The sequence below is a fragment of the Dipodomys ordii genome, unplaced genomic scaffold (assembly GCF_000151885.1).
Source record: "Dipodomys ordii isolate 6190 unplaced genomic scaffold, Dord_2.0 Scaffold180, whole genome shotgun sequence".
Classification (NCBI taxonomy): Eukaryota; Metazoa; Chordata; class Mammalia; order Rodentia; family Heteromyidae; genus Dipodomys; species Dipodomys ordii.
In genome coordinates, this window is record NW_012267396.1 from 603,585 (window position 1) to 617,918 (window position 14,334).

General features: G+C 56.8%; 1 protein-coding gene across 1 annotated transcript in view; it reads right to left on the reverse strand.

The window, feature by feature from the left end:
• Positions 1–839: 839 nt before the first annotated feature.
• Tyk2 (tyrosine kinase 2) overlaps positions 840–14,334 on the reverse strand; it is a 21,295-nt gene continuing 7,800 nt past the window's right edge. The window contains exons 5-23 of the mRNA XM_013033939.1: positions 14,280–14,330; positions 12,836–13,054; positions 12,594–12,751; positions 11,045–11,153; positions 10,760–10,949; positions 10,561–10,664; positions 10,071–10,256; positions 9,879–9,966; positions 8,886–9,013; positions 7,366–7,501; positions 7,127–7,281; positions 5,988–6,138; positions 5,673–5,770; positions 5,231–5,423; positions 4,439–4,557; positions 3,822–3,994; positions 3,443–3,560; positions 1,174–1,284; positions 840–1,099 (exon numbers count right to left, since the gene is read on the reverse strand). Of these exons, the coding sequence (XP_012889393.1) occupies positions 965–1,099; positions 1,174–1,284; positions 3,443–3,560; positions 3,822–3,994; positions 4,439–4,557; positions 5,231–5,423; positions 5,673–5,770; positions 5,988–6,138; positions 7,127–7,281; positions 7,366–7,501; positions 8,886–9,013; positions 9,879–9,966; positions 10,071–10,256; positions 10,561–10,664; positions 10,760–10,949; positions 11,045–11,153; positions 12,594–12,751; positions 12,836–13,054; positions 14,280–14,330 (2,622 nt within the window). The 3' untranslated portion in view covers positions 840–964. The remainder of the gene's footprint in view (positions 1,100–1,173; positions 1,285–3,442; positions 3,561–3,821; positions 3,995–4,438; positions 4,558–5,230; positions 5,424–5,672; positions 5,771–5,987; positions 6,139–7,126; positions 7,282–7,365; positions 7,502–8,885; positions 9,014–9,878; positions 9,967–10,070; positions 10,257–10,560; positions 10,665–10,759; positions 10,950–11,044; positions 11,154–12,593; positions 12,752–12,835; positions 13,055–14,279; positions 14,331–14,334) is intronic.

Consider the following 14,334-nt stretch of genomic DNA (forward strand, 5'->3'; position numbering starts at 1 on the left):
CCGCTAGGCAACAGTGCTGTCAGTGAGCTACATGCACAACTCTTTCAGACAGTGTGTTACCTCTAACTGAGATGGAGCCCAAGACGGCTGGGATTACTAGCGTGATGCACTGCTCTCGGCCACATAGTCTTCAGAAGTGCTTTTTGAAGAAGGTAATGATGGCATTGCCGTGCACAGATGCGTGTGACTCAAGCAGCAACGGTGACAAACAACCAGGGTCACAAAATGGAATGTTTATTACCACCATTTCGGGGCCACTCCCAGCATTCCTCCACATCGGTCCTGCGAGGTAGCAAACACGGCCGTTCCCACAGGCGCAAAAGTGAGGCCCAGAGAGGCCGGGCCAGCGTTACCTTAGGCCGCACAGCACACACCGGTCCAGCCCGGCCGCGTCCTACCCAGCGGGAAGGTGGCTCCGCACATACTTTGGGCATTTAACAAGTCATTACTGAGCGCCTTCTGCGTACCGGAAACTGATCAGTTGGTGATTTAGCCTTTCTTGTGTGTGTGCGCTTGTGTTGGGTGCTGAGGATGGAATCCAGGGCATCTTGTAGGCTAAGCTTAATGCTGTGCCACTGAGTTATACCCCAGCCTAGCTAGTGGCTTAGGGGTGAGCAGAAGTTTAAAAGTTAGCTGGGTGCTGGTGGCTCATGTCTGTCATTCTAGCTACTCAGGAGGCTGAGATCTGAGGATCGCGGTTCGAGGCCAGCCCAAACAGGGAAGTCTGTGAGACTCTTATCTCCAATGAACCACCAAAAAGCCAGACGTGGAGCAGGGGCTCAAATGGTAGAGTGCTAGCTTTGAGAAAAACAAAACAAAACAAACAAAAAAACCTCAGGGACAGCCCCCAAGCCATGAGTTCAAGCCCCAGGACTGGCACACAGAAAAACAAGTTTACAGAAGTGGAGGTGTCTAGACTGTAGGTCCGGGAGGCCTGCTCTGGGCGCTGACCTGTCCCCACGCTTCAGCACACACTGAACACCGAAGGGGCCTGGGCCTGGTACTTGTCATGAGCCATCTTGAGGATGGGAATGAGGTTCTGGAAGGTCGGGCGGAAGGAGGCCTCCAGTTCCCAGCAGTTCTTCATGAGGAGATAGACCTAGGGCGGGAGAATAGGGCGATGGGGTGCTGCTCGCCTGTGGGGGGCGGTGGGGTGCAGGGGACCCGGCTCACCTCACTGGGGCATTTGTCGGGCCGCGGCAGCCTCTCTCCTCGTTCCAATAACTCGGTGAGTCTCAGCACTGTCATCTGGCCCTGGGTGAGGCCGATGAGCTCGAAGAATTTCTACGGCATAGAAAGACGACGCTGCCAGGGTGAGAAGCCTGGGTAGCGGCTGGGGGCTTGGCTCTCCACTGTGAGGGTTCAAATCCCACCTTGGCTGCAGGACTGTGGCTCTGCCCAGAAGCCATTTTTCCTGTTTTTGCTTTTTGTTGTTTTTTTTTTTTTGGAGGCAGTCCTGGGGCTTGAACTCATGGCCCTGACACTGTTCTGAGCATTTTTTTTTCTCCCTCAAGGCTAGTGTTCTATCACTTGAGCCACAGCTCAAGTGGTGATAGAAGTGAATGGTGGTGCTAGGAATCTCACAGACTTACCTTGCCAGGCTGGCTTTGAACCTCGATCCTCAGATCTCAGCCTCCTGAGTAGCTAGGATGACAGGCGTGAGCCACTAGCGCCCGGCTATGTTTCCTTTTGGTGTTGGAGATGGAACCCAGGGTCACTTGCACACTCTCCAAGCCCTCTACCATTTAAGGCTCCCTCCCTCCAGTGGTCTCTCCCTCGCTTTATCCCTCCTCCTCTTCCCTTCTCACTATGCCTAGGCTGGCTTCTAACTCATGATCCTTAGGGCATCAGGGATCACAGCTATGAACTATCAAACCCAAATGGATAAACTTAAAAAAATTCAAGCCACACGGTGGCTCATGGCTGTCATCCCAGTTCCTCAGGAGGCTGAGATCTGAGGATCGTGATTTGAAGGCAGCCCAGGCAGGAAAGTCCCTGGAGACTCGTATCTCCAATAAACCATTAAAAATCCAGAGGTGGCGCTGGGGCTCAAAGTGGTAGAGCACTAGCCTTGAGCAAAAGAGCTCAGGGACAGCGCCCAGGCCCTCAGGTCAAGTTCCATGCCCAACAACAACAACAAAATTAAGATGTGGGTCTTGCTATGTTGCCCAGGCTGGTCTAGAACTCTTAGGATTCAGTGCTGCTCCTGGTTCAATCTCCAGTAGCTGGGGCTATGAAGACTGTGTTCTGAATAACAGAACCTTCTCCTGGCTGCCCCACCCACATCGGGCCTGGCCATTCACAGTGGCTCATGGCTATTCAGTGATTGGTTACCAAATGCACATAGGGCCAATCAGAGAAAGTCATGGAAATTACACCAGAAAAAGGAGAGGGGGGGGGGTCGCTGTGGCCACAGAAAAGGCTCATCTTGTTTGTCATGCTACCATGACAAGCCATTATGGAATAAGCCCTCAAGTCTGGCTGGGATGTATCTCAGTGGCAAAGTGGTCGTCTAGCAAGTGCAATGTCCTGGGTTCGATTCCCCAGTAAAATAAAGAAAAAGCCAAAAATCCAAACAAAAGATCTCAAGTTCGGAGCTTGCTGGGGTTACATAGTGAGACCCTGCCAAAACGAACTAACAGCCAGGCACTGGTGGCTCATGCCTGTAATCCTAGCTACTCAGGAGACTGAGATCTGAGGATGGCGGTTCAAAGCCAGCCCGGGCAGGAACGTCCATGAGACACTTTTTTTTTGTCGGTTGTGGGGCTTGAACTCGGGGGCCTGAGTGCTGCCCCTCAGCTTTTCAGCTCAAGACTAATGCTCTACCACTTGAGCTACAGCACCACTTCCGGTTTTCTGGTGGTTCATTGGAGATAAGAGTTTCATGTAGGGCTGGGAAGGTGGCTCAGTGGTAGAGCGCTTGCCTTGCATGCCTGAGGCCCTGGGTTCCATTCCTTAGCACCACATAAGCAAAAAGAAAAAAGCCGGAAGTGGCGCTGTGGCTCAAGTGGTAGAGCGCTAGCCTTGAGCTGAAGAGCTGAGGGACAGCGCCCAGGCCCAAAGTTCAAGACCCACAGCCCCACAACCGACCCCCCCACCCCCTGCCAAAAAAAAAGCCTGAACTATAAGCAGCCCATGTTAAATATCAGAATTGTAAGGCACTTGCTAGGATAGAGAGGGGGGTTTTGTTTTCTTGGTATTAGGGATTGAACCCACCTGCTAGGTAAGTACTCTACCACTTAAGCTATACCCCAACTCTGAACCCACCTGCTAGCACTCTACCACTTGAGCTACACCCCAACTCTTATTTTGTAAGAAAGGGTTGTGCTGCTTTTTTTTTGTCCAGACTGGCCTCAAGCTCTTGATCTTACTGCCTCAACCTCCCAAGGATGTGGTTTGACTGCCCACCTTCCCATTCGCGTGGGGTGGGGCTGGTGCTCACCGAAGGAGGGCTCTGGCTGGAGTCACAGTGTGTCAGCAGCTCGTAGAGTGTCACCCCAAACGACCAGACGTCAGATGCATAGTAGAACTTGCACTCCTTCAGGCACTCTGGGGCGTACCTGGGCGAGGAGGGGGGCCTCTCAGGGCTGAGGCTGTATTGAGTGTGGGAGTCCAGCTCTCATGGGGTGGGGGGGGCGGGGAGGACGCCGTCCCTGGGGAAGATCTAATTGGGCCAAGCCCAGCTGGCTCCGCCCCCCTCAAGTCCCTAGGCCACACCCAGCTCCCCTAGTATCCTATCAGGCCCTTCCGCAGGCTGCTGCGCTACTGCTATTCCAAATGGCATCTCCCTCACACTGCGACACCCCCCCTCCCTTGGTCACCAGAACACGGGGCTGTCCCCATCCTCGCGCACGCGGTAGTACTCGTGGCCTTCAGGCACGGCCTTGGCTAGGCCAAAGTCCCCGATCTTGACCAGCCTGTCGTTGTCCAGCAGCACGTTGCGCGCGGCTAGATCTCGGTGGATGTAGTGCTGGGCGTGCAGGTAGGCCATGCCCTAGGGGCGGGGCGGGGCAAGTCAGGGGTCGTTCGGGCTTGCGGGTGGGGGTAGCAGTGGGTGGCAGGGCCTGAATTGATGGCCAGGGCGACAAGGGGACAGGTTGAGTCTGTAGGGGACCCGGTCAGGTTGGGAGGGCAGGATGGCAGGTGGAGCTAGAGGGTACAGGCGGATGCGGGATGGGAGTGGCCAGGATGGTGGGCGTGGTCTGATTAATGGGCGTGGCCAATACGGTGGGCGTGGCCAGACAAGTGGAACCAGGCTGGTGAGGGGTAGGACCTGTGTTAGGCATTGCAGAAGGGGGTTGGGGAAGCGCAGGGGCAGGTCAGTCCAAGGACAAGATGATCAGGCCTAATGAGCAGGTTCAGACTGGACAGGGCTGGTCCAGGGCAGGGAGATAGCAGAGGTAACAGGCTCTGGAAGCAGGGGTTCAGCCCGGCCCACCTTGCAGATCTGCTGGGCGAAGAGCAGCAGCTGAGCCAGCCCGACGCTGTGCCGGGGCAGGTAGTCCCGGAGGCTACCCAGAGGTACGTACTCCATGACCAGCTGCACCGACTTCTCGCCTGGCATGGAGGAGGCGGGGCCATGGTAAGAAGGCAAAGTCACTACCCACCCACATATGCCCAAGGCCCAGTGTGTGAGGGGAGGGGAAAGGTCCTGGGGCTTGAACTCAGGGGTGGAGGCATTGTCCCTGAGCTTTTCTGCCCAAGGCCAGTTGCTCTACCACTTGAGCCACAACTCCACTTCCAGTTTTTCCGCTATTTAGTTGGAGATAAGAGTCTCAGGTGCTGGTGGCTCATGCCTGAAATCTTAGCTACTCACTCAGGAGACTGAGATGTGAGGATGGTGGTTGTAAGCCAGCCCAGGCAAGTCCCTGTGAGACTCTTCTCTCTAACCATTCAAAAACGGGAAGTGGCACTGGGGTTCAAAGTGCTACCACGCTAGCCTGGAGCACAAAAACTCAGGGATAGCACCCAGGCCCTACAACCAAACCAAAACAACAACCTCTCACGGACTTTCCTGCCCAGGCTGGCTTCCAACTGCCCATCTCAGATCTCAGCCCCCTGGGTAGCTAGGATTGACAGGTGTGAGCCACCAGCGCCCCCACTGGACCTCAATCCATTCAAGGGAAGAGCAGCCTGCCTGGCCACGCCCACTTGTGCGTCACGACATTCTAGTTGGCCGGAGAGGCCCCGCCCACCCGCGCCCAGCCAATCGCCACCTGGCCCCGCCCACCTGGGTCCTCGCAGCAGCCCTTGTACTTGACGATGTGCTCGTGGTAGAGCGTGCGCAGGATGTCGATCTCCCGCCGCCAGCCCGAGCGGAGCTGGGGCCCGCAGCCCGCCTTGAGGGCCTTCACGGCCACCATCTCCCCGGTGCCATCGTTGGTGGGGTCGTAGCAGTACAGGCTGACCTTGCCGAAGTGCCCCTGTGTCCGCAGGAGAGAGGGTCGGCCCTCAGCCTCCAGTTGCCAGGCCAGGCCTCTGGAATGATCCATTTTGGAAGTCCTGGCCCCCCGCCCAGCCCTGAGATGGAGGCCCTCCGGGCTGCATGCACCCGGGCCTCGGCTGCGGGCTTTGCATCCACAGGTGAGACACCTTTGCATCACCCCCAGACCCTCCCCCCTAGGGACCACCTGGCTTCAGAAGACCCCCCCATGCCCCCGGCCCCCCCTTACCTCGCCCAGATCCCGAATCTTTTTCAAATATCGCTTGTGGAACACCGTGGGGTCCGAGGCCGGGGAGTCAGGGTTCACGGTAGAGATATCCACTAGATCTGTTAGAGCCACAGTGGGGTGTGTGTGTGTGAGAGAGAGAGAGGGGGGGACCTCCAACCCACTCTGGGGGATCACAAGGTGAGCCGCTGCTCCTGGGCATCATTCCCGCCCCCTCCCCTCCCCCAGCTGCCTGTATGTGCCTCTGTATGGAGACCTCAGGGGCCCACCCCTGTCCATCCCCACTCCCCAGGGGCCCAGCGCGGCCCTGAGGCTCACTGTGGGGCTGCAGCCGAGTGAGGTCGCGCAGAATGGTGCGGAAGGACGGCCGCTGGGCAGGTTCATAGGTCAGGCACTGGCTGGTGAGTGTGGCCAGCTCAGGGCACGAGGGCTCGGGTAGCTGGTGTTGCTTCTGGTAGAAACGCTCTTTCTACATACCAGGGGAGGGGGGGGAGCGGTGAGCACCCCATCTAGGACATCCTTTTCCAAGAGCCCAGCCAAATTCTGGGAGCATAAGGCCCCCAGCTAAGTGTCTGACTCTCTTCATTCCCAAGTGTTACAGGAAGGGGAGGCTCCCAGAGAGCAGCAGAGACAAGTTCCAGGTTCCTTGTGGGTTCTTAGTGCCCTGGCTTCCACCCACCCTTGAAGCCTGTGGTGATTTGTAATACTGCTTCCTCAATGCTTGAAGGCCTCAGGGCCTTTGCACAGGCTGGACCATATAGTTACCCTTTCTAGCCATGCACAGCGAGCTAATTCTGTACTTTTTTTTTTTTTTTTTGGTACTTAAAACTGAACTCAGTGTGAGGCAGGCACTCTACCACTTGAACCACACCACCAACCCTTTTGGCTTATAATTTTTTGGATAGGGTCCTGAGATTTGTTGTTGATGTAGGCGGTGATCCAGGGGCTTGAACTCAGAGCCTGGTGGTGCCCCTGAGCTCTTTCATTCAAGACTAGTACTCTACCACTTTGAACCATAGTGCCACATCCGGTTTTCTAATTGGAGATACAAGACTCACAGACTTCCTGCCTGGGCTGGCTTCAAACTGTGATCCTCAGATCAAAGCCTCCTGAGTAGCTAGGATTAGAGACATGAGTCCCAAGTCCCAAGTCTTGAGATTTGTTTTTACTCCTACTTCTGCCTCCTAATTACCTGGATTACAGGTATAAACTCCCACACTTGTCCACTAACTAATCGGTAGAGTGCTTGCCTCACACCCTGGGTTTGATTCCTCAGCACCACATAAGCAGAAAAGGCAGGAAGTGGTGCTGTGGCTCAAGTAGTAGAGCGCTCACGTTGAGCTGAAGAGCTGAGGGACAGCGCCCAGGCCCGGAGTTCAAGCCCCACGACCGACAAAAAAGCAAAAGCACAGCGATGAACCCCAGGAGCTGGAGGCCCAGGGATGTCCTAGATGTACCTCAGAGGGGCCACGGCCCTGGAGGGGGGCTTCCCCATCAAAGCAGATCTCAAGCAGGGTGGCGCCAAACCCCCACTTGTCGGCCGCGGTGCTCAGGCTGTTGGCTCCGCCGGTCAGGCACTCGGGAGCCGTCCAGGGTATGCGCTCAACGCGCTCTGCGGACAAGGTCAGAGGTCACGGAAGGTGGAAAGAAGAAGGGACACCCCGTCCCTGGTGCCCTGCCCCGCAGGGGTACTCACCCTCTCTGGAGAGCGCCCCCAGGCCCACGCCTGGGTCACTCAACTTGATGAATGGGCTGGTGTCCTCTGCCAGCCCTGGCCTGGCTAGTAAGATGTTTCGGCCACACACATTACCGTGAACCAGGCTCTTGTCTTCCTGGGGGTGGTGGGAGACAGGAACGGAAAGGGGTGACCACAGACTGTGTCCCCAAACTCTATTGGCATTTATGTGCAAAGGGCACCATGGTCATTATGGGATGCCCATACTCTGGCATTGTAACCAGGCAATAGCACGAGGGGGCTGAGTTGGTGGCCAAGGCTCTTTCCAAGGACCAAAGGCCAGAAGACCCCATTGCTAATCTCATACCTGTGCCAGGCACCCTCCTGCCCCAGGGCCTTTGCATTCCCCTGATACATTCTCCCACCCCCATCCTTCCCACTCCTTCCCCCACCTCCATAATGAGTGAGACCTTCCCCAGCCCACCTATTTATTCATTTATTTTTGAGACATGGCACTCTGTAGCCTCAGGCTGACCTAGAATTCCCCGTTCACCTGTCTAAGCCTCTGGAGTGCTGGGATTATAGATGTGTGCTAGCATGCCTATCTTATTTTGAGATAGGGTTTTCTTATGTTGTTTTATTTGGGGGGGGGATTGGCTGGCCTCCATCTGTGATCCTCTTATCTCTGCCTCCCAAGTAGCTGGAATTATATCAATGAGCCACCATACCCAATGTACACCGTATCATTTTATAGAAGGAACTTGAACATTCAAGAACCCCAGAACCCATAAGGAACTATGAACGATGAATTGTCCTTGTCTCTTCCCAACAAAAATCCCAGGTCCCAAGCCAGGCGCCGGTGACTCAGGCCTGTAATCCTAGCTACTCAGGAGGCTCAGATCTGAGGATCATGGCTCAAAGCCAGTTGGGGCAGGAAAGTCAGTGAGACTCTTATCTCCAATAAACCACTTGAAAACCGAAAGTGGCGCTGTGGCTCAAGCAGTAGACCACTCGCCTTGAGCTGAAGAGCCCAGGGATAGAGCCCAAGTCCAGAGTTGAAGCCCCATGACTGACAAAAAAAAAAAAAAAATTCCCAGGTCCTAGTTTAGGGTGTGGCTCAAGGGGTAGAGAGCCGGCCTGGAGCACAGCACAAGGCCCTAAGCTTAAGCCCTATTACCAGCCCAAAAAAGAAAGAGAAGCTAGGTGCCAGTGATCCTAGCTAATTAGGAAGCTGAGATCTGAGGATCATAGTTCAAAGGCAGCCCGGGCAGGAACATCTGTGAGACTCCAATGAACCACCAAATGTTGGAAGTGGTGCTGTAGCTCAAGTGGTAGAGTGCTAGGCTTGAGCAGAAAAGCTCAGGGACAGCGCCCAGGCCCAGAGTTCAAGTCCCAGGACACACAAAATAATAATAATAATAAAAGGCAGTCAAAGCCAGATACCAGCTTGTGGAGTAGGGCTGTGTGTGTCCTCTCCCCAGACAATGCCCAGGCTCCCCAGCCCCTCTGGCTGACAACAGTGCCACCTGCAGGCCACATACCAGGTAGCTGAGGGCACTGGCCAGCTGCTGGGTCACTGCCACCTTCCAGGCCATGGGCACGTGGCCCCGCTCTCTCCGCAGCCACACATCCAGGGGCCCGTGTTCCACGTACTCCGTCACCATGATGTCTGCGAAGATCCAGCTGCTCCAGGACCCTCCCCTCCCCACATCTCCCATCTGCCCCCTTCTCCAGGGGCCGGGGCAGAATGTCGGGGTTGGGGAAGGTGTGGGGGGGGAGGAGTGGTTTAGGAGAGACTCACAAGAGAAATGGGGGGATGGAGTGGAAGGATGACTACACACTTGGGTCCCATTATGGAAAGACTGGGATCCCACTGTTTTTTTTTGAGGGGGGGGTCAGTTGTGGGGTTTGAACTCTGGGCCTGGGTGCTGTCTCTTAGCCAGACTTTTCTGCCCCAGGTGGTTTTGAACTGCGATCCTCAGATCTCAGCCTCCTGAGTAGCTAAGATGACAGGCGTGAGCCACAGAAGCCTGGCTTGGGATCTATTTAAGACTCCTGGAGGGCCCCATGGGGAGGGGTAATGGATAGCACCAGCTCTAAGTAGGCTGCATGGCAGAGCTAGAGGTGTGGGAGGATTGGGGGGTGGGTCACAACAGGACTGGGGGACTGCATGGGCCACTGTGCCCCTACGGTTGGAAGGTTGATGGGGACTGGGGTGCAGAAGGCAAAGTGGAAGATGGAGATGTGGGTGTAGCTAGCCATCAGGGGGTAGATGGAAAGTTGGAGTACAGATGAGGGCAGGCAAAGTGTAATCTGGGGTTAGGATGTAGGAAGAGAGTTGGCATACAGTCAGGGGTGGGTGAAGGAGGGGTCAAGGTTAGCTCAGAGTCAGGATCCAGGCCATGTTTGGGTAATCAAAGGGGCCAGGGGGAGGGGGGGTGGCTCAGAGAACATGCAAAGCCTGGAGTGGGGGTACAGCCAGGGAAATGGGTGTGTCTGCAAAGGGCTGTGGGTGTGGATGGGGTCGCACTCACTCTCGGAGCCACGCACACACACGCCGTGCACAAAGGCCAGGTGTGCATGGGAGACCTGGCTCATGAGGCTGGCAGTCTCGTAGAAGGCCTGTGGGAACGGGGCAGGTCGTGGGGCTGCAAAGCTTCCCTCCCACCGCTTGTCCCGTTCCCCTCCCCACGACAGCCGGCTCAGGGCTGGTGGCTCGCTCTCACCAGGGCGATGTCGTGGTGACTGGGGTCCAGGACTTTAAGCACCACGCGTAGCTCCTGCCCACGGCCTCCACATGGTTCCAGGGAGATCCCACTGTCCACTTTGTCCTCCTCCTCCTCCTCAGGGACCCCCACACGTAGGAGGCCCTCGTACACGTTCGTTCTTGTACCCTGGCCCAGGTGGGAGAGCTGTGGGAAGCCGCACAGGATAGGACCTTAGGCCTGGCTGGCACCATCGGGCAGCAGCCAGGGGCCCGCCCACCGCACGCCCCGCCCACGAACACGGCCAGTGATTTGAAATCCTGGGACCCAGCCCTTAGGCCAAGCCCCGCCCACCAGAGCCTGTAGCCACGCCCACTGATGTGCTTTTAGTGGACTTGATGGCCACGCCCACTTGGGGAGTGTTGCATCCCATTGGATCCGGTATCCCAGCCTCCTCTGGCTAGCCCCACCCTGCGACGCTGGCCGCCCCGCCCACCACGGCCACACCCACCTGGGTGATCTCGTCCTGATGCACCCGGTGGAAGCTGAGCTGGCTGAGATTAGGCGGCTGGCTGTTGGGCCGCGACCCCCGCATGATGAGGAGGTTGGAGATTTCTAGGGGCAGAAGCGAAATCACAAGATAGGGGCTGGCTGGGAAGGGGGTAAAGAGATGCCAGGCCCAGACTCTGGTCCCCACCCTCCGCATCTACCTCCAGGTCGGGGCAGGCAGCAGCGGCGCAGGGGGAAGCAGTCCTCGCCAGCCCGCAGGGCACAGCCCTGCAAAGCCACCCGCAGCTCCCTGATGCTGGCAAAGGAGCGGTCCCAACCCTCCAGCACAAAGGCCCCGGCCTCTTGCAGGATGGGGAACTTCCGGAGGCGCAAGCCCCGCACCCCGGGTGCCTGCGGTGGGAGGAAGGGACAGTGAGCAGAGAGCTGAGCAGACAGTGTGGCCCAGCCAGGCTCCCGTCAGCCACCCCTCGCCAGCCCAGGCCCACCGAGTCACGCTGGGCCACTGTGAGGATGAGGCGGTACAGGTGGTTAGTGCTCCAATGAATGAGGTACAGCCCGTCTTCTGGCCGCAGCTTCGCTTGCACAAACGGATCCCTGAAGGGGAAACAAGAGGGCTTAATGAAGCGAGGGGCCAGGAGCTCACACCTGTAATCCCTGCTATTCAGGAGGCTGAGATCTGAGGATCAAGGTTCAAAGCCAGCCAGGGTAGGAGTCTGAGACTTATCCCCAAAGAACCACCAAAAAGTCAGAGCAGAGCTGTGGCTCAAGTGGTAGGGCTCTGGCCTTGAGTGGAAAAAGACAAGCAAGAGCGTGAGTCCCTAAGTTCAAACCCCAGTATGGGCACACATACACACAAAAATAACCAGAGCAAGCTGGGTGCCAGTGGCTCACGCCTGTCATCCTAGCTACTCAGGAGGCTGAGATCTGAGGATCACAGCTCAAAGCCAGCACGGGCAGGTAAGTCTTTAAAGACTCTTATCTCCAATGAACCACCGGAAAACTAGAAGTGGCGCTGTGGCTCAAGTGGTAGAGCGCTCCCCTTGAACTGAAGAGCTGAGAGACAGCTCAGAGACCCAGAGTTCAAACCCCTCAACCAACAGAAAAAGAAAAATAATCAGGGCAAAACAGGGCTGGAAGTGTGGCTCAACCAGTGTGCCAGCCTAGCACGCTTCAGGCTCTGAGTTCAATCTTCAATATCACCCCCCCAAAAAAGCACAACAAAAGTACAAATGGACAGTAAAAGCTGTTGGACACGTAGGTGGTGCCAATCACAAACATAAGAGACAAATACAAGCAGTTAAACATCCAAGGAAACGGGCTGACAGCTCCAGAGTGACACTTTCACCATGACGTGCTACCACACCTAGCCCGGGTACCCACACCACCCAAGCCCTCATCTACGCACGTGCCCCATATGCACACGTGCATGTGTGGGTGTGCACAAATGCGTATAAAATACAGCATGCATGCATGAGTGTACCACATGTGTGCATGTACAGGACACATACATGTTGCACACATGTCCATGTCTGTGAGCGCACTGAGTGCCATGCATGTGAGTGCTACAGACACATTGCACACTTAAGCATACACGCCCACACCCGGGCACATGTATCCCTGGGACAGGTGGGTGTTTGCCCCTGCACACTCACAGACACATGTGCACAATTCCTGGAAACACGTATGCATGCTGATGAAGGCAAACCCTGTGCACTAAGGACCACACACACAAATTAGAGCTGACACCTCTATGTGGACAGTGCACATGCACTCAACAGTGAACAGGTTCCCAGATACGCCCCCCCCCGCCCCGCCGTGTGCTGGCCACGCCCCTCCTGCCGGTGCCCCGCCCCAGCGTGCCGACCACGCCCCTCCCTGCCCCAGTGCGCCGACCACGCCCCTCCTGCCGGTGCCCCAGCCCCATTTGCTGAAGTGCCCACTCTGCTCCTGCCCCGCCCCAGCGTGCTGGCCACGCCCCTCCTGCCAGTGCCCCGCCCCAGCGTGCCGGTGCCCCGCCCCTGCCCCGCCCCTCACAGCAGGGGTCCGTGGATGCCATCCTGGATGCTCATCACCAGCCGGGGCGGCGCCACCTCGTGGCACAGGTAGTGGCTGGAGTCGGCCGTTAGGCGGAAGTAGCCGTCCACCAGCGCCACGAAAGACAAGGCGCTGGCCCGAGAAAGCAGGCTGAACTCCTGTGGGCCAGGGAGGCGTCAGGTGGGCAGTGGGGGTCGGAGCTGCCCCGCTGCCCCTCCCCCGGGCTGCGGCCCGGGCCGCACCAGGCACTGGTTGTCCTGCCGGCGGATGCTGACGCGGCTGTCTGTCAGCACCACGTGGGAGATGTCTTGGAAATCACAGAAGTAGGTCCAGGGCGACTCCCAGGGCCTGCCCACCACCTGCTGTCCCGCCGGGTGGGCCTTGCCTTTCTTCCGGGACGGGCGGGCCTGGGGGTTCCTGCTGCCGCCATTGCCGCCCTTGGAATCCTGGGAACCCAGCCCCTGGGGTAGAGACATAGGGAACAAGGCCTGTTGACTTAACTCAGGGCTTTGCGCTCTTGAGATTCTACCACTTGACTCACAATTCCACTTCTGGCTTTTTGGTGGTTCATTGGAGATCAGAGTCTCACAGACTTTCATGCCCTGGCTGGCTTCAAATCATGATCCCTTAGATCTCAGCCTCCTGAGTAGGTAGAAGCTCAGGAGAGAGCTACTGGAGCTAAAAGTTTGGTTTTGGTGGTACTGGGGTTTGAGCTCAAATCCTAATGCTTGTAAGGAAGGTGCTCTACCACTTGAGCCACGTCCCAAGCAGCCTATGAAGCTCAGGTAATCCTCCGCCTTAGGCTATAGATTAGCTGGAATGGGAGGTTAACAGGCCAGCCCATGCCCCACACATACATCATGCCTGATTATACCCCCAGGGGCAAGACAGGAGCTGGGGAACCTGCCACCTATGGCCACAAGTAATACAAACTATCCAGGGCAGAAGCCAGAATCTCTGGCAGAGCAGAAGAGAGACCCAACTCATCCACTCCCACCCTCCCTGCCACGTTCCAGCCTGGGCAAAAAAAGTCTGTGAGCCTCTCATTTCCAATTAACCACCAAGTGGTTCTGTAGCCCAAGTGGCAGAGCACCAAGCCTTGAGCAAAAAAGCTCAGGGAGAGTGCCCAGGCTCTGAGTTCAAGCCCCAGGATGAGCACAAAAACAAAAAAAAAAGTTCCCCAGGGCAGGGGTACAGATCAGTGGCTGATCGCCTGCCCGGCATGTGTGAGGCCCTGGGTTCTGTCCCCTGCACTGGGCCCCCTGGAGGTTCATGGCCCAGATATCAACTCGTAGAACAGAACACTAAAAAAAGTAGCTCCCAAAGCTGGGCGCTGGTGGCTCCAGCCTGTAATTCTAGCTACTCAGGAGGCTGAGATCTGAGAATCATGTAGTTCAAAGCCGTGTCCTGCGCAGGACAATCTGCAGAAATTGGAAATTTCTAAAGAGCCAGCAAAAAGCCGGAAGTGGGGCTGTGACTCCAATGGTAGAGCACCAGCCCTGAGTACAAATGCACAGCAACAGCGCCCTGGCCCTGAGTTCAAGCCAAGGACCAAGACACACAGACACACAGACAGACAGACAGACACACAGACACACGAGTTCCCAAGCACAGAGGGCCCTGGGCAGCCTCACCGGGGATGAATGGAGACACCCCCTTCCCTCCCACCCGCGTGGCCCGGCTCACCTCGGCCTGCACCGGCCGCCACTGGATGCCCCCCGTGCCGGTCACCTGCACCTCG